The following is a 19,636-nucleotide window of genomic DNA, read 5'->3' on the forward strand; positions in this document are numbered from 1 at the left end:
AATACATGTGTAAGCGGTTTTATAACAGTGTTTAGTCATTTGTTTTAATATAGTGGCTGATGGTCACTGACCTCCACCAGCAGGTCGCGGATCACTGTGTCCACTTGGCCCTTTTCTGGTATAGTGGTTGGTTTTTCTCCACACAGTTTGCCGGTCTTCAGAGCTTCTGCGCTGACCTTCATATTCACCTGACCTGTGTGCACAACATACATGCTGTTATTCTGAAAGCAGAGCGGTGTATTGATTACCTCTTCCTATGACACTTTGTGTACAGAGGCATCAGCCTCCTGTCTGCTTTCACACTCATTATCCTCCCTGTTCCCGTTCCTCCCCCTTGTTTCCTAACTCACTCTTCCTTATTAATCCCCATTTGTTGCCTTATTATCCCTCATCCTGCTCCATCTTCCAAGCCCTCCTCTCCCTCCCTTCACAGCCCACAATCCTTCACTCAGAGGACAAGTACAGATCGCCCCCCGAGGGAGCGCTTTCTGAGTGTTTCGTCAGAGATGCTACCTGACTTGTTAGTACAAGTGATTGTCAGCATTCCTCTAAGGGGGAGTTAGATGAGTGCAATTTGACATTCATCAGAGCGGTGTCTCAATCCGTGCTGATGGAGGCTGATAGAAATCCTCTGCTTTCAGGGCCAGGCAGCAGAACAAACACAGCCCGCTGTCTTTGCTTCCAGCAGTGAAAACGTAACAGCTGTCAATGCCCTTAATACAGATTCATTAGCTGCTTTTGTCTCATTTTTGTCACTGAGAGTGTTTGTTTGTTATTGGGCAGAACAGACAACTACAGGATTTAATTATGATGATGTGAAGATTGCATGAGGTCGTTAGTGACAGAAATAGCAGGAGGAGCAGAGCTGTGGTTAGCATCGTTTCAAATAAATCTGCTGGAGAGAAACTGATCAAGACTTTGTGTTTTTGTAAACTTTTGCACTCTTCATGCACAAAAACCTGCACAAACTGTACACCTCATTATTTACACTTTAAAAAATATATAAAATATATATTTTAAACAATATTGTTCATTATATTACTATTTATATCATTGTATGTTAATAGTGAAAGTGCAGTTATTCTTGTTGAAGAATTGTAGTTATAATTGTAGTTTTCCTTGTGGTTCTCTTGCTGTCTGTGTGTTCATAAACACAAACAAACTTTCTGTGTATTTGTGTCTATTGCCAGTCTCTCAGTAAATAACTTGGGGAAGCTGGGTAGTTTTGTTGATATACCCCTGCCTTTTGTGTTGAGTGTTAAAGCCTCCCTGGCAGCTTTCACTTTTATTTATTATTTTCTAGGTCTCCTGGACAATTTAATTTTGAGTCAGCTGTTTGGCAGCAGTGGTTTAGTTAATCATTTTCAGTGCTTTATGTAGTTTAAAAGGTGTTTTCACACGCTTGCCTCTTGCAATTCAGTCATCCAATTAAAAACCACACACTGGGACACTAATATCACGCTATTGCAGATGCAATGTGTAAGTACAAAGTCAAAAAGATGGCTGACCTTCATAACAGCGCAGTAACAGAATCTGATCAATTAGCAGCTTAATACTCATGTTTACCTGTTCGGTTAAGAAACTAAAATCCTTCCACTCTTCTACCAAAGAGTGTACAAATTATATCTCACAGTGCAACTGAAACCCTGTCACATCCGAAGTGATTCACAATAACTGGCTTATATGATTTGCAATAAAATGCAGGGAACATGACTTTTAAATGGGCTGTCATTTTTCATTTTCTGTTAGGCATTATTTCCATCTTTTTTAATGTTATACACAGCTTTTTTCTTTTGTTTTTTCTCGTAGCAATTGCAACAGTTGTCCTTTTTCCATTCTGCTGTTGTAAAGCGCTTTGAAGTTTCTTGCCTCGAAGATGCAAATAAAGGTAGTATCATATGAAATGGCATTGATTCAACATTATTATTTGGTGAGTTTTGTATTGACACCTAAGGCGGTTGGAGTAACAATCCATGAGAAGGTCAGGCTCTCTTCAGCACACAGACACACACTGTACTGGCAGCCAGCACATTTCTGGTACGTGTACTGGTCTGAGCCAGCCAGTGTGATTTTCATCTGCACACAGAAACACACAAACACAGATTACATCATTATACTCTTTAATCCATTTAAATCAAACTCATCTGTGAATAGTTACCATAATGCAATCAGAGAGATAGTTGAAGACGGTGGCTTTGAGCGTAAATGACTCCCCCCGGATGACGGAGTAAGGCAGCGTGAGACTGACAAAAATCGGCTTGAAGGCGGTCAGTCCAACGTTGGGCGACACGCCGAAGCCCTCAGAGGACGAGACACAGAACGCTCCGGCGACCCATTTAGTGATGGTGTCAGGAACGGTCTCCTTCAATTTGACTGAACCATTGTCTCTGTGGAAACGCACAATCAAAAAAATCTTTCAGCATGGACTTTTAACTCTATTCTACATAAGAATGTAGAATCTGGCACAGCACAGCAGTTGTAGCTTCATAATAAATGTACACATAATGGGACCATGAAAAAATGTAACGGAGAAGATTTAAAACTAGAGATTGATGTGTATCTATCTCTGCTGCAGTCGGAGTGACACGGGAAGCAGCAATGACAACGCTGAGTTGTCATTGCATTGAAGATTGTGCATCCCTTAGCATTATTACTTAGTTCAAACTTCTCTAAAATGATGAATTAAACTCACCACGAACCACACATTATCTGTTTGAAATACATCAAATAAACAAAATGCATGAAGTATATTTCAGTGATCCTTAATATTGGATGTTTGATTATTACCCCACTATCACCAGGTCCCAGATCCAGGTGTGAGGGAAGAAACTCCTGGTGGCCTCCTCAACCTTTTCCTCTGCTGGTGGGGCAGGGTTCCCCTGAGCCTCACTGGGTTGGACATTCTGTAGTGTGTCAGGGACCACAAAAGGCATCATAATTTCTGGGATTGAAAAAGAAAAAAATGTTGTTAACGAAGTGTTTGTTTTTTCCAGATAAATCATGACTCATAGCCTATTTTGGTAGAAAATATCAACTTATTAACACATTTAATGCAAGTCTGAAAATAACTTTTCTTTTTAACCAATCACTCGTGTGCAGGAATAAATCACTCCAAGCTATTGATAGAAGCGGCATATCCACGTGTTCAGAAAATTGGTTGAGTGCAATTGGTTCGGTATAGATACCGATACAGCAGACGTCCTCTTTCAACTCAGGCTCTCATTGGCTATCATAGGCTGGTAACAGTGAATGGAAGGTCGTAATATGCAAAATGAGGTGTGAATCAAAAGGTGAGAGTGCAGCCGCCATTTTGATGTATCACAGTCCAAATAATTCATTATTCTCCATTATTTTGACAGTATTATGGCCAATTTCTGTTTTTAGCACACAGGACTCAAAAGAGTATACAGAAACCATAAAACTTACTAGAATCCAGAGTAAAATAAGAAAAAAAGGCAGGCACCGGACTGCAGTCACAAGGTTTTTTTGAAAGCATATTGGTCAACAGTTTAGTTCCAGTTTCCTAGAAGAGGGAGGGAGAGAAATTGTGCGTTGTTAGAGTTGTGTTGGTCCAGTTTTACAAGTCTCTTCTCAATACGGTTTTTGGATGTATTGTGAGTATTTCTTCATGAAATGTTATGAATACATATATTGTGTTGAATGTCAAGGTTAGACACCATCCATTAGAGCATTGGTTCCCAACTAGAGCCAAAGAAGATAGTTTTATCATAACTAAAATCCTGATAAAACACTTAGTTTATACAAAGGTCTGCTGATGTGATAAGGAAGAGTGTGTGAAGGCCTGTTCTGTTGTGATTATCAATGAGAACAATCAAGATTGAGGTGAACGTTTGATATCATTGCATAACTTTTATAGTGTGGGTCCTGGGGGGGTTCAGTTTCACAAAGTAACTTGCAATAAAAAATGTATGTTTTTAATGGTATAGTGAATCTTGATGGCATTTGGATTAACCCACTGATAGCCCTAACTGCCATTTAAAAAAAAAAAAATAACTTCAGGAAAGATAAATACTGATGATTTATTTTTTAATTCATTTTGTAAAGTTAACAACTTGCCAGGCTTTTGATCCGTCTCTTTTTTGCATGTAAACCTAAAGCCAATAAAACACATTGTTGTGCAGGTTGACTCGTGATTCCATCTATTGATATTTAGATGCCAACCATGGAAGACGACAGGATTGGGTAGGGGTAAAAAAAGTGTTTGATGGGTTGGGACAGGAGTTTGAACATAGAGATATGTGAAGACATAGAGATGGAGCACTGATACAGAATATAATTAGATAGAGATTAATAATGAATTCTTTGGAAATACAGACCAAGATTGCATTTTTTATACCTTAAATCTGCTGAAAGCGTCATTCTGCTCATAGAGCACATAGGGCGTCCAGATTTTAATATCGGGAACAATAGGCTGAAAGGGCAGGGTTACAGGCCCAGGCGAAGGTCCAGGCGAAAGTTCAGGATCACCGCCCTCGCATGGATATGGCTCATTGTCGTCAACCCTATAATCATATCCTGATAGCATCTGCAGAGGCAGCTGGTTATACATCTGCACAAAGAACAAACACATAAAAATTACAACTTTATGTAAGTCATAAGTGTAGGCACAGCTACAGGTCAGTCTATCACAAATCTTTTTTTTATAGACTGGTACCATTTCATCCCTGCAATCATGACAAACTTTTGAAACAAGAACACCACTGTCACGTGTTGATCAAGTTGGGTTGTCAATGGATTTACTGTCACATATTTTAGAGTCTAAAACATTCAGAACATTTATCTATCGTTCTGATAGATGATTCGTCAGCAGACATACATTTGGCTGTAATGGCTGCCGGCCTAATCTCTTGAGGTCAATGAGAAGTACGTCCAACTAAATGTTCTTGTTTTTGCCACTGACAGGCACAATGCTGTCTGAATGCATTAGAGACAGGTAATACGAGTTAAACCCTTTAATTGAAACCAGAAAAGTCAGTTTATTGAGAGCAAACAATATTTACAAAGACAATCTTTTAACATTAGAGAACACAGGAGTTGCTGGTCTACAGCTGCCTTAGTTGATTGTTAACCCTAACCTAGGGGCAGCATATAAAGACAATAGGATGGGGCCTGAAATGGAACCTTGAGGTACACCATAAGTAAGTGGGGGTGGTCTTAGAGTTGTCTTTGCCATCATGCAAATTAAAATCACACACTGGGACACAAATATTACTCAGTTGCAAGTACAAAGGAGTAGTGATTGCAAAGTTTTGTGACAGCAATCAAAAAAGGGTCTATTTAAGAATAGGGGCATAGTTAAGTACTGGAATTTTCTTTTTTAACACAGCTCAAAGTAGAACTGAGGACAGTAAGAGTCTTACATAGTCAACAGTGAGTTCCTGCTCTGGCTGCTGCAGGAGGATGCTCAGGTCGATGGCTCTAACAGAGCACATGGAGCCTGGCTCAGCGTTGAGTTGGAGCTTGGTCTCCTCTGCTGGAAGCTGCTGGACGGAGGAGAACTTCAGGGACACCTGCACAGAAGACATCCAGGTCATTACGGAGCTGAGGAGAACATCTCAGACAAACAATACTCGAATAATTTTTACCTAAAATGCAAATATCTTCCAATCTTACAGTAAAGTAAACTTAAGATTTGGATTCATGTATCTCTATGTTATATACATCCTAATGGGTCATTACGGTGGTACCTTGTTATTGAAGCAGAGCTCAACAGGAAAGTTCATGCTATCAGCCACAACCTCTCCACTGGGCAACACGGTGTAAATGATCACCTGAGCATACGGTGCCAGTTTTGTGACCTGACCAAGTGTTATAGACAACTCTCCTTTGTTGACTGAGACACGAAAAACAAGAGAAACCAATTAGAACACTATGAATATACATTTCACACCAAACACACAGTTTCTCGTTTTTTCATTTTCTAATATAAAATCATGTATTTGTATTTTGTACAGCATACCTCTTTACATATTCTAATAATAACCTGTTTGGTTTATCTGAAGCTAATTGAGCTGTAGAGTATATTTTTTCCCAAAAATAACTACTTACATTTTTTTTTTTTTTTTTTTTGCATTTCTATTTTTTATTTGACTGCATTTATTCATACCTTAATGACAACAGTGGAAATTGTTTTATTTAAAGCCAATAAGACTCATAAAGGAGGATTTCATGTATTTTTGGGGGATTCATTTGAAATATTGGATTTGTGAGGTTTTCTTTGTTTTTAAGATATATTTTTAGGCTTTTATACCTTTTTTATTTGTTAGGAAAGTTGAGTAGAAAACCAGGAGGGGAGTATGGAGTAACGAGGAAAGGAATAGTGCATGTTGGATTAACAGTTTAATCATTAAAACAGCTATTTATTAATTTAAAAACTACTGAAATGATTATTGAAGTGCATGTGAGCCATTGTCTGTTTTTTGTGTGGAAACATTGCTTACCAATTACATGTTCAACAGACACATGGACGCGGCCGTATTGCTTCATTACCCCTTTAGACATCACCTTAACATAGACAGACCACAAGAAGAGATACGTTAAGTTGTTTTTGTCACAGAAAAAATACAGTTATCTGAATGCCTATTAACATAACAACTATAAAACTGATACGATCAGTTCCCTCTCCTAGCGGCAAAAACACAGTTCTATTAGTCAAGATTCAAATGATAAAATAATGTCTAGTGTAATCTGATTGATTTAGAAACATAATGATGTCTCTGTGATGTACCTTTTATGTATAGTAAATTAAAACACTACAACAATGAATGCAAACTTTGAACCACATAGCAACCCTTAGAGTGGTAGATGATCTGATATTTCTATATCCAGCAGCTTAAAGAGGCCCATTGTCTAAAATGATTACAATGACTCTTACCAGGTAGAAAAAGGTCAGGGTGTCTGTCTCATATCTTAGCGCCTTCCCCTGGATGATGTACTGAGCATGCACAGTTGCATCTCTGTCACAGGAGATCTTCCCATCGGCCAGCATGATCTTCAGAAAGCTGTGGCTCATGGAATAAAATCTCAAAGCGCTGTGGTAGGCTGAACTGTAGTATGCGTTGTATTTTGGATATGTAGGAATCTTTATCTTCTCAGGCGTAGCCTGTAGATACCACAAGTCACATTTTGACTCATCAACATTAATTTAAGAGCTAACTTGTAACCATGAACCAATAGTCAATTGTAGAAATGGATGACATAAAATCTGTGTTGCTCAACGATCACAAGGATAGAAATTTCCTTTAAATAGTGACTGAATTGTTACCAAAAAAGAACTGGTCATTTGTATCAAAGCACAAGAAAAGAAGTTTCTGACAAACTAAAAGGCTTAACAAACCGTTAGAGAAACAGTGTCCTTCCAGAGGCTTGTGTCCAAGGAAAATGACGCCATGCCGCTTGTGTCCGTAGTAAGTTTTACTCTTTGTGAGGAAGAGGTAGACAGGGTCACATAGGCATTGGAGACAGGTTGGTTGTCTGGACCGATTACTTTAATCTGCAAACAAAAAAAACAACCATAAGCTTACACACGGTGGTATGAGTCAATCAATCTCAATCTGAATTGGGGCTATTTGTTTAGCCCCAATTCAAAACAATTTACATGTTACACAAGAACAGGTCAAGACTGTACTCTTTGTTAAATTATTAATAAATCATGAGAACAGCATTAAGTAACAGTGGTAAACTGCTTTTAACAGGCAGACTCATGTTGAACACTGTCTCCTGAAACTGTGTTGGGCTTGCAGACAGGAGTCTGAACTTGCTCTCTGAACTTAGCATCTCAGGATCTGCCCTCTGCTGGTTTGTGTCCTACCTCTCTGGGCGATCCTTTAGAGTGTCGTGGAAGGGAGAAGTGTCTAAAGCGAACAGTTTATCCACAGGGGTACCTCAAGGGTCAGTGCTTGGTCCCCTTCTCTTCTCCATATACACAAGCTCACTAGGTTCAATAATCCGCTCTCATACCACTGCTATGCTGATGATACCCAGCTCTTCCTGTCATTCCCGCCAGATGATGTTACAGTCTCTGCAAGAATCTCGTCATGCCTTGCTGATGTCTCTAAATGGATGAATGAACGGCACCTTCAACTCAATCTTTCAAAGACTGAGCTCCTTGTCATCCCAGCCAGTCCCTCTATGCAACCACAGATCAATATCCAGCTTGGTACAACCAAACTCATGCCCACAAAGTCTGCCCGGAACCTGGGTGTCATGATTGATGACCAGCTAACTTTTAAGGTTCAAGTAGCCTCGATTTCCCGGTCATGTCGATTTGCCCTGTACAACATCAGGAAGATCAGACCTTACCTGTCAGAACATGCTACACATCTCCTGGTACAGGCTCTTGTGATATCACACATCGACTATTGCAACTCTCTACTGGCAGGTCTTCCTACATGCACTATCAAACCCCTGCAGATGATACAAAATGCAGCAGCACGACTGGTCTTCAACCTTCCTAAAAGAGCACATGTCACTCCGCTGTTCATCTCCTTACACTGGCTCCCAGTTACTGCTCGCATCAAATTTAAAACTCTGCTGCTCGCTTACAAAACAGCAACAAAAACAGCTCCTCCTTACTTTAATGCTCTCATCCAGGTCTACACTCCCTCCCGCACACTACGCTCTGCCAATGAAAGGCGTCTGATCCAACATTCACAACAGGGCAGGAACTCACTGTTGACTATGTAAGACACAACAAGTCTCTGACTAGACTCTTCTCCTCTGTCGCCCCCCGGTGGTGGAATGAACTTCCAAACTCCATTCGATCTGCAGAGTCCCTCTGCACCTTTAAAAAAAAAGCTAAAGACCCAGCTCTTTCATGAATACCTACTAACTTAATTATGATGGTCTCGATATTATTGATGATGATGGTTGTGACGATGGTTTTTGTTTGATAACGATGACTTATAAGATGGTTTCTATACTGATTAGAGCTCTCAAGAACTGCCGTCAATGTTGTGCTTTGCCTCTGTGCAATGCCTGTCAGCACCTGTGTGTCCAATCGGACTCAAAGCTGATCGTTTGCTCTTACTGACATTGGTCCCTTTTTTCTAGGAGTCTCTGTCCAAACCAATTTGCTGTGAAGTATAATCTGACTTGAGTGCTGACTGCTTCATAACTTGGTTTCATATTCATTATTTTGAGCCTCAAACTGCTCTCTTTGATACTATATTAAAATCCAATGATGTAACATTACCAAAATATATTGTGTATACAAACAGCTGCACTTCTTCTAATGTTTCGCCATTGAAAAGATTCATTAATAAACATGAAATAATACAGAAAAGAAACAGTGAGATGCTGGGAACAGCAACGGCAAAAAATGTTTCCCTGTTTGTCCTTGGTGGTCTGGCAGAAGCGTATACATTGTGGTTGCTGTGTTAGTTGGATCTTGAAATGGTTAACATGATCAGAATCACACGAATCACAAGTATCTTTCTAAAGATGTATGACATGAGTACTGTTCATAAACAGCAGTTATAATTGTGATAATAAGAAAGCATTCCCTGACCTGCGACTGTAGGATTTTTCACAGCCTCAAATATATGAATTGACTTTCAAAGGTTACATTTGCTTTGCAGGTTCCTCCTACGACAACTCTGATACCTGAGATTTTAGATCAAAACTTCCTTCATCATGAACATGATCAAAAAAATAGGTTAATGTCACTGATTATTACCTTTCCTTCGAACGTGAGGCCAGGCTTGTATGCTACAGGCGTCTCCATGAAGGAGGCCGATCTGACATACCTGTTGATAGTCATCCGTGCGTCTCCTTTCAGAGTGACCCCTAGGCGGTAGGAAGTAAACAGATCACAGATCAGGATGTCTCTTTGCTAAATGTTGCTTAGTGCTGGGCTCATGATGGTCTTGAAATATAGCAGAATAAGGTCATTTACCTGCTTTCTGTAAAGTGTCTCAAGATGACATTTTTTTATAAACTGGCACTACACAAATAAAGATTGATTGATCAGGAAGTATTGAACTACTGAACATTATCCAGCAATTAGTCAGCCTACCTGTGCCAAACTCCTCCAGTTCAGCAGTCACCTCGAAGCTGTTGATGTACATGAAGTTGGTGAGGAAAAACTCGGCCATGTTCACTTTTTGTGTAGCACAACCGCTTTTATCCGTCTAGTAGAAAATCAAAAGAGTCAACACAATTCTTACTTAAAAAGTTCAAAGGAGGGGTAAAAAGGAAATGTGCATACAGAAAGCCAAGTGTTTTGTTACGTAGATTACTCACTGTCATATTATAAGTCTTGCAAGGGTTTATGTCTTTGGTCCTATAATACCAGTAAACGGAGCCTATTCGGCAGAACACCGCCTTGATTGAACCTTGAACTGGTTTCCCATAGGTGTACCTGGAGGACGCACAAGAATAAAAGATGCTTTTAAAGAAAGTCAGAGCTGGATTGATGATTGATATAGAAGAGATTTGTATTGAAAGTTAATGTCATCTCATTGCCTAAAAAGTGCAGGTATCAAGAAACAGCAGAACATCCTCCAAATCAAATAAGTCAAAATGAAATGATACCTCATTTTTCTACACTGCCAAAATGAGAACAAAATTGTATTGACTTCTTTGCAGTCTTCTGGTTTAGTCTAGGCACAAAAACTACATTGATTAGTTTCAGAAAAGAAGTCAAAGGGTGGACCAAGCTTCAGGGGGAAAGTCTGACATTTTATGGGCTCATCTATTGCCCCTTATTGCCGCTCAGAGCAGCATTTATCAGTTATCCAACTTTGTCACCAGCAAAATGTATTACTTAAAGGGTTAAAGGGTTTACTTTGGTATGAGTGAAACGCCTGCTCTTGAATAGACCAAGCATTTATATACCGTGACTTGGGAATCAGTTCTATTCATATTTTTTACATGAATAGAACTAGAAGATGTTTGACTCACTTTCCACAAATCTTTAGCGGCGCCTCTTCATCCATTACGCTGACCATGCTGGGCAGTTGAACTGTAACTTCATATTTTGGCGGGACTGAGGGAAAGAATTTTTTATTTTTATTTTTTTAAATGATACTGCTGAAAATGTACATGAATCAAGCACTTCATTACTTTGGAAGATTTCCATTTTTACCAAATTCCTTGACAACAAAGGTGTGAGTTATTTTTTCTCCTTTGTCTGTGATGGCGCTGATCGTGTAGGTTCCTTGCTCGGCATCAGAATTCATTGGGTGTGAAAAGTCAAGGATGCCAACATCAATAGACTTATCCAGCCACTGGGCGATGCGATTTGAATTTGGATCCTATAGAGAGACAGAAAACCAGAAAAGTGAAGGGCTGTGAATTCTTTCAATATAGCATTCAACACAACATTGTTTTTAGCTCAGTTTTTCATTGAAGTTAGTGGAATTACGCGGAGCAAAAGTGACTGTCAATTACAATGTATAGCCTAGCTACCGTCCCTACACTCCTGCTGTTTTCTCAGTTGAAGGGCTGAGCTGACCAACATCTCTGGTGGCTAATATGTATACTCCACGCACTTACAGTCTATAGACAAACTCAACCATAGACTAGCAAAGATATAATCTGGGTTGGAGTTGTCAGTTTGACAAGAACATTAATTATGTTAAGAAACAGCCCAGTATCATAAGAATGAAACAAATGAACACATTAGTTGTTCATTTGTGTTATTAACTTTTTCACTGTGACTTTAAGCAGTTAGAAGAAGAAGCACCAGAGGTAGCTTCTCTTACGATTGCTGTTCATGAATCTTACCTGGAGCACCACTGAATCGTACTGAAAAAGAGAAGAACATGAGAAGATTTTTGTGAAAATGGGTAAAGTATAAAAAGAATTTGCACAAAGCACAAGTTATTGTTGTACACAACAGAATTCCAGTACCAGAAAAAATATTTGAAGTTCTGTATAGTTTGACCCATGTCCCATCTGTTTACATGGAGAAGGCAGGGTTTATGACCTATAGTATGCAGGGGGAGCACTAGATATTCTGGCTTCACTCCTAGGCGGCTGTTGCTCTGTCCATCTTAATAAACAGCCTTTTCGGTTCTGACACAAATTAACAACAACAATAATAAACAAACGTTAATTAAAGCTTGCCTGAGTACAAAACAAACTAGAACAATGCATCAGTGGCCGTTTGTTATGGACAAATAGTCCCAAATAAACAAAAGATTTTAGCATCCTTTTTTTCACGAGACGAGTAGAAACCAAATCCTTTCAGCACAGTTTCCTCTTCATATAATAGATTTGAATGAAATTAATGTCTGTTGCACAAAGCCATATTTTTAGCCTCTCAGTGTAAAAAGAAAAAGGCCTTGAGTTTACATTGGTTCAGATGTTTGGGTCAAACGCCAAATGAACTCTGACAGCATGTTTATCACAAGACTACACACAGCACTTCACACCCACGCTGTCTTTACATGTAAAAAAAAAAAAAACAGCCCTACTTTCACCTCCCACTCTCCGAACTAAAATAGACCTCCTTCTTCAGATTCACTGACTGCTCAGGAGAAATTACTCCAGACTACAAGTACACTCTACCAGAACATGTCATGTAGTATAACAGGATAAAAGGAAACATGTTTAACTTACCACTCGTGCTTTAGGGACGAAATCTGTATCCAATGAGACCATTCGAAACCTGACTTTAAGTGAAAGAAGAAGAAAACACATCAGTTCATTTATTCATTTAACAAACTGACATCCATACATAATGAGGACAACATCTAGGAAAAAATGCTGCTGCAAAAAAAGAAATGAATAAAATCCTTCAGTACATTTTCCATTGAGTTCCAGCAGATACTTAAAATGAGGGATACATAATATTCCTGACACTGGGGCCACAACCAGCAGGGAAAAAGCCATTTGCGGAGTCAGATTTAAATAAATCTCTCACACACTTTAGACTGCTTCTTAAGAGTGTTCATTAATCCACATAATTAGGATTAAAGACACATTGACAACAAGTGCAGCTGGCCTGTATTTGTGGTTTTTATATGCTATATTTTATTCATTGTTACCAAGAATGTTTGAGGAACAGGCATTTTCTGTTAGTTAGGTTTGTTTCTATTTTAGTCTCACCTTAAAAAAGATTAGTGTTTAAAACTTAGGTCAGCACCCACAGGTCCTGTCCTCTACTGTTTATCTCAGCATAATGTAATTGTAGCGCGATTTTACATTTCTACCAACCCCACCTGATTTTTATGTTGCTCCCCTTTCCCTTCACCAGCTGGAGTCCTAACAGCTGAATAAAGGCATAATTTCTACAGTTGTCAAGTCTTGTCTCAGCAGGATGCAGATATTATAATTCAGTCCAAAATAGTGCTGCTGCAGCAGATTTGGTAAGCAGGCTGAGCCGTATGAACAGTAAATATTCTGCAGTATTCCTGCCACTCAGAAACAGAAGTTTTTTAACACCTTTAGTGTCCTCCTAATGAAAAAGAGTGAGGTTAAAAAATATATAATAATAAGAATTCAAAACTCACCAGGCTGTCCAGGCGTGTAGATTGGTTTATCAGTTTGGACAATGTGGATGCAAGTAGGCGGCTCAATGAGGACTTTGGTCTTCTTGGTTATTGTGTCTTTCCTACCCTCAAGAACAATAATAACGTTCGCCACCGTTATCATGCTCACTTCAGGAACCTGCAACACAAAACACAAGTCCATCAGGCAGGAAACACCACAGTCCCACTAAGGATTCAAAGCCAGGCTTTATGGTCTATCAAAGCAAGTGTTATCTGATGTAACTGGAACTGGGCATTTACTCCAGGATTGTTGAGCATCTGGGCCTCAAATGACCGGATTACACAACAGGTTTGAAAAAAGATAAATGGGAGGACGCTTTGTTTATCTGAATGCATGACTAAAATGTGTTGCCAGTAGTGATGCACTTTTCTGAAACTGTTCCATCTATGCGGTATGTGTGCAGTAAAACATTTGCTTCATCATGATCTTTGGCATTGACAGCCTCAGTCATGATGCTTTCAGTATCTTCAGATTGTTTTAAATACTTCAGGAATATTTGAAACCTGAGAGTTATACCATTCCAATAATCTGAGGACAGATTTGAACAATACTGTTCAGACTGTTTAGCTGAGAGGCCTTGAAACCAGCGGGTAAAAGACTCTTAGTAAAGGACTGATAAAATCGACAAGGATTAAAGGACTGACTGAGAAAGAAAGAATGTAGTTTACAAAAAGGTAAATTCTCTGTTTGCCCCCTCTTAACAATAACCTCAGTGTTCACGTCATTATTGAGTTGATTATCTAGCTTACATGCTTTTTTTTTTCTTAAAGTATTTTAAACATATGCAAACAATTGTGTCGAAGTCATCCTGCCGCTGTGGGTTTTGACTATATTCTGAACAAGAGGTATGTAACGTTATGACAAAACAAATACACAACATGATCAAGATTAAGTGATGGAAGCCGTTGGTCTTCTGTGTCTTTCAAAAATCAAAGACTAATATTGTTTATTTTGAATCAACTTAAAGGGTAAACAGAAGTCTCGGTTGAGGTGAGACAAAGTAAAGTATGAATCCAATAGACATTAAAAAAACAAAGTTCAGCTCCAACTCGCTGCCAGTGAAATGCAGAACCAAGTATCAAAAAGCAGTGTTTTATACATAATATGTATCTTAACTGACGTGCTTAATAACGACAAGTTGCCTAAATATGTGTACAAATAATGTGACAGACCTTAAAGTCAAAGCAGCGATAAAAGTCTCGTGTGATCGATGTCTCCACGATGACGTTTTTTTTTCTACCCGTCTCCATTTGTAGGATAACAGTCAGACAGATGGGCTCTATGGGGTCGTGGATCTGTGCACACAGGCTCTCTTGATACCCTCCTCTGAGCCGGGAGCTCAGTGTCACCGCATAAAGGCTGCATGAAAAAAGAGTGTCAGATTAGCAAAATAATGAGGTCATAAATTACAGATATGGACAAAATGTGAGCAGAAAACCCTGCAGGTTCAATCGTAGTATAGTCCAACTGATTATTTTCATTGAGCCAGGACTTTGGATTCTGTTTTAGCCATGTAACGATACCTCCTCATATAATTAAAAATCCATACAAATAAGGGCCAATTCAAATCACTGATGCGAAAATATTTATTGCAATACTCTATTTCAACCAGCAGAGGGCACTGTCTATTTCTTTTGGCTTCTCTTGTTCGACATCAGTAGCTGAAGAAGTGAGGCGTACATACCAGGCAGAAACAAGTGAAGATTTTAAAGGGGGGCAATGCGTCTTGTTGGCTGAAGAAGGGAGGTGAGCAGTCAAGACAAAAACAGTGTTCTTATATTGAAAGAGATTAAATGAACAAATATCAAAACCGACATGATGCCAGATGTAAAACGGCGCCAATTTGAGAAGCTCCTCACACCAAAAACCTATTATAAACTTGCCGCTAGGGAGTAGATTGAGACATGTTTCGAAGACACTGGATTACAGGATGTGTTTTTCTGCTCACAGAAGACTGTCTGGAGCCCTGCTTGTGTAGAAGAAGCTGCATGTTACGGAGCCTTTCTTTTCTTTTTTTTTTTTTTTTTGACTCGTACAGAGAAACAGGCAGAATTGTTGTCTAAGTCCTTTCTTTAGACAGCAAAGCATCATAATGCAATACAGATAACGATTCAGTGACGGATTTGCATCCAGTAACATTTGAGAGAGAGAGAGGGAGAGAGACATACTGCAGCAGGCATTGCACACATGTACAAAAAATACACATGTATTTGACGTGGATGTCCAATCCTGCACAGGCTGTCAAGTGTGATTGGCGACCACCTGCATTATGCATAAAGCAAACTTTTGCAGGCAATATGGAATGCGATTGTTTGTTGGTTAAATCTTGCTTTACTTACGTTTCTTTAAGTTTGTGGGATGATGTCAGAGTTGTCAGGACCGCAGCTGTGATGATGACAGTGAACATTTGGAGCACAGGTGCCATGTCTGCAGATGAGCAGCAGGCAACTTTAGCAGAGTGGACTGACTGCAGAAGGAAGCACTTCAAGATCCAGCAGTGCAGCCTTCAAAGTTTTCTCCAACAGTGTCAGTAGTGGTGCGGAGTGGCTGTTTATATCCTTAAACTTCTGACACCTCCTCTCCCCAAGTTTGTTTAACATTTGCAGCCTCCTCCCTGATCCTGAAGGAGTTTATCTTCCCAAAAGGTTCAATCACACAACCCTGCCAGCTGCCAGGAGACAGTTTCTGAAGAATTTTAAAGTCCACACTTCAATGAGGCGAAAATATTGAAAATATAGGAGCATGTTGTTTCAACCCTGTTAGTGTAACAACAGGTCCGGGTACAACATGATGTTTAGACCTTAGAGATAATTGAGACCCTGAGACAGACGATCTCAACATCTGCAAGGCCCTGAGAATCTCCAAGTAGGGAGATTTATAATCATAAAAGCAGGACTCTTGACTGATGCACAATTCAGGCATCTCTCAACTAGTTTGGAGAACTCAGAAAAAAAAAAGGTTTTTGTCCATTATCCATATGTGTGGTCACAAGGGGGCTGGAGGCAATCTGAGCTGACATCGGTTGAGAGGCGGGATACACCCTAGAGTGTCACCTGTCAATCACAGGGCTGACATGTATAGACAAACAATCAGTAACACTCATATTCACACCTATGGAACATGAATAGTAGTTAGAGAGAACCCTACGTATGCATGGAGAGAACGAGCAACATACACGTTCTGTTGCACAACTTTATTTTCATTTTATTTTTTTAAGTGTATCTGATGATGTGGCAAGTGTTGAGAGAATTTTGGTAGATCTGTTTTCCAGGATGTGATGTTGAAACAGTGTAACATGACCTGGGTGTTCACACCGATGTGTTGCTTCATAGAGGTCTACAAGCTGCCATATCAAGAGTTGATCTGCAAATTCAACCGAAAGAATTGACTTAACCATCATTTCTGTTGTGCAATGTTTGGTCAAAGCAAATGTCAATATTATTTATACAAACTAAGCAATTAGGCAATACCTATTAAACACATGGCAGGACAGACAGGAGACTATTTATTCACAACACATGATCTGTCTCTATCAGCTGGTATTTACCATCAGTGTCACATGTTTCATAGTTTTACATCTACAGCTTTTAAAATGTATGAACCTTGAATTGTTTTAAAATACAAAGATAAGCTCACCTTTTGTTTCTGAGATAGGAGTGGACAAGGAGACGAGTGATGCACTAAACCGCCTGAACTTTCTGTCTTTTGTAGTATGCATTTTTTGTACTCAAATTTGCAATACAACTGTTAGAATCCAAACGGCATGAATTCCTAACTATCTGGAATTTACTCTGTAGCTAACGTTATAGGTAGTGGCTTAATGCTAACATTAGCTGTTGCCTAATGTAGCTAATGGGCTATTACATGTGTTGTTTTCCTTCAAATCAACCTGATGTCCCTACAGGTTCTGACTATCCCATGTCTTTAAGATGCTAATTAATCAAGATGCAGTACAATTATGTCTTATGTTTCTTATTATGTTAAGTAAAGCATTGTAACAGCAGAGCTCCTCGCCCTCTACCTGGTGTCCAGGAAAATAGCCCCCTTGTAAATATGAAAGTCGGATCAATGGAGACATTTCCACCACACAGACCTACACAAGATCGGACTTTTCCTGCCTAAAAGAAGCAAATTAGAAACTGGCTTTACAATATAAAGTGCAAGTGCTCCAATTGTGTTGAGTTTTTCATTCGTTTCATTTTTTTTTGTCCCAGTCGACTGGAGGCAACACGTTCAGGTGACAGTTTCCAGGGTGTTGTTCCTCCAGCTCTTCTTTTATCTTCTTTTATCTTTTGTCTCCTCCCGCCTTTGATCTCTACTGCTGCGAAAATCAATCACAGACAGGACTGAGTGGAATAGAATCAAAATATTTTAAAGTATTGTTATCTACCTTTGGTTTTACTGAAAGCGTGCTGCACCTTCCTTTTTCTACATTAGTACCAGATTCACTCACAGCGCTTCATGTGTAGTTCAAACTGGCAATTTTTTAAATCCTAGACATGAAGACTGGCACTTACAATTAGACACTATTTTTTACAGATGGTTAGCTTTTGCAGAGACAGAGTTTCTTGCAGGGTCACCATTACACTCCAAACGTATATAGATCCTTTCCCATCATGCTCTTGGTGGAAATGTACGTAAATAAAATCACAATAGTTGGGCGCTGGTGGCACAGTGGTTGATGCGCGCGCCCCATGTATGGAGGTTGTGTTCCTCCAGGTGGGCCACCCGGGTTCAGATCCGACCTGTGGCTACTTTCCCGCATGTCATTCCCCGCTCTCTCTCTACACGATTTCTGACTCTATCCACTGTCCTGTCTCTCCATTAAAGGCATGAAACGCCCAAAAATAAATCTCAATAGAGAAACCAAAACAGCTTTTGGCCACAGCTGTCTTGTGTGTACAGCAGTTTGTTATATGCAATGATTTAGACCAAACATTAGCTTTGCATTACCAGCATGCGGTTTCCACATGCCAAAAGTAGATGATCGCAGTACGGGACCATCTGAGGACACGATGACAGCAGCCCTCTCACATGTAACTCCCATGTTTACACTCTATATTTAGTTTGCAGCTTCCTTTAAGGTGCCCATGTATATATAAAGAATGATGTCATACTGTTTAAATCATGCCCTCTGGAGTTGAAATAATAAACAACACAATATAAAACCACTAACTGAAGGCTTTAAAAGGTTGTTACTAACGAAAACAAAGATGTCAGCACATCATGTGATTATTTCACTGCCCAGGAATTGTCTTATTTCCCCACCTTGTTTTAGCTGTTTTCACACATGCACTCCTGATTATTTCAGAGTCCAACACTATTATGACACGTTTTGCCTTTACATCCAAGTATATCAGTGCTACGTGTTCAAAGGGTATCAACAAGAGAGCGGAGAAGAACATTCTGGCAGTTTCATATTGTGTGCTCTGGGATTGGACCAGACACATGATGTACAGTCTGTGGTGCTGGATATAAAGGTCATCCCCCTCCCCACTCGCTCGCTGTTAACTTTCCTGACTAGTTTCTGCACAGTGGGCGCGCACTGTAGCTGTTCCCACTCAACGTTCTTGAAGCCAAAATACGCCGCTTAGGGGCGCTTCCATCTTGCGATTTTGACGTCATTTGGAGCCAGAGTCTGCGCAGTAGGGTCCGGGGGCAGGAGCCCTGGTAACACGCCCCGCCCACTTAGCGTACTGCCCTGATGACTTACGCAGCCCAGCTACGCCGAAAGCGCTCTGCCGGTCTACGATGAAGAAATGTGTAAGTACAACAAACCACCGTATTCAAAGTCTTATATTTAAACACACTGTGTTTTTAAAAATCCCGCTATTTTGATCAGTACTGAAAATACGTGGGCTGCTGGGTCCTCTGTTTTTAACGAAATCGTTCTATATTTAAGCTATATTTAAGCTAGGTTAGCACCACAGACCGTAGGCTACAGGTGTTAAGATATGTTGTATTTTGTTAGAAACTGATAGTCTGCAATGTGATTCATGTCTGCTTTTCTAATATATTTAAGTGAACAGTAAATCAGTTGTTTTTGCGTCTTCATTTAGGCAAAGAAGAGATAAAAGCAGCTGGTCTGACATCTTCCACAGAGGCGAAGTGTAAGTTA

General features: G+C 39.7%; 1 protein-coding gene across 1 annotated transcript in view; it reads right to left on the reverse strand.

Annotated features, from left to right (window-relative positions):
* The window catches only part of LOC110001219 (alpha-2-macroglobulin-like protein 1), a 30,890-nt gene extending 14,862 nt beyond the window's left edge, over window positions 1–16,028 (reverse strand). The window contains exons 1-21 of the mRNA XM_020656662.3: window positions 15,858–16,028; window positions 14,691–14,877; window positions 13,479–13,635; window positions 12,586–12,638; window positions 11,749–11,769; window positions 11,108–11,276; window positions 10,924–11,008; window positions 10,264–10,381; window positions 10,037–10,151; window positions 9,698–9,807; window positions 7,358–7,513; window positions 6,896–7,123; window positions 6,462–6,525; window positions 5,709–5,854; window positions 5,382–5,531; window positions 4,358–4,570; window positions 3,427–3,523; window positions 2,788–2,941; window positions 2,159–2,387; window positions 1,950–2,076; window positions 72–193 (exon numbers count right to left, since the gene is read on the reverse strand). Of these exons, the coding sequence (XP_020512318.2) occupies window positions 72–193; window positions 1,950–2,076; window positions 2,159–2,387; window positions 2,788–2,941; window positions 3,427–3,523; window positions 4,358–4,570; window positions 5,382–5,531; window positions 5,709–5,854; window positions 6,462–6,525; window positions 6,896–7,123; window positions 7,358–7,513; window positions 9,698–9,807; window positions 10,037–10,151; window positions 10,264–10,381; window positions 10,924–11,008; window positions 11,108–11,276; window positions 11,749–11,769; window positions 12,586–12,638; window positions 13,479–13,635; window positions 14,691–14,877; window positions 15,858–15,943 (2,787 nt within the window). The 5' untranslated portion in view covers window positions 15,944–16,028. The remainder of the gene's footprint in view (window positions 1–71; window positions 194–1,949; window positions 2,077–2,158; window positions 2,388–2,787; window positions 2,942–3,426; window positions 3,524–4,357; window positions 4,571–5,381; window positions 5,532–5,708; window positions 5,855–6,461; window positions 6,526–6,895; window positions 7,124–7,357; window positions 7,514–9,697; window positions 9,808–10,036; window positions 10,152–10,263; window positions 10,382–10,923; window positions 11,009–11,107; window positions 11,277–11,748; window positions 11,770–12,585; window positions 12,639–13,478; window positions 13,636–14,690; window positions 14,878–15,857) is intronic.
* Window positions 16,029–19,636: the final 3,608 nt, after the last annotated feature.

Source organism: Labrus bergylta, chromosome 11 (genome assembly GCF_963930695.1).
Source record: "Labrus bergylta chromosome 11, fLabBer1.1, whole genome shotgun sequence".
Classification (NCBI taxonomy): domain Eukaryota; kingdom Metazoa; phylum Chordata; class Actinopteri; order Labriformes; family Labridae; genus Labrus; species Labrus bergylta.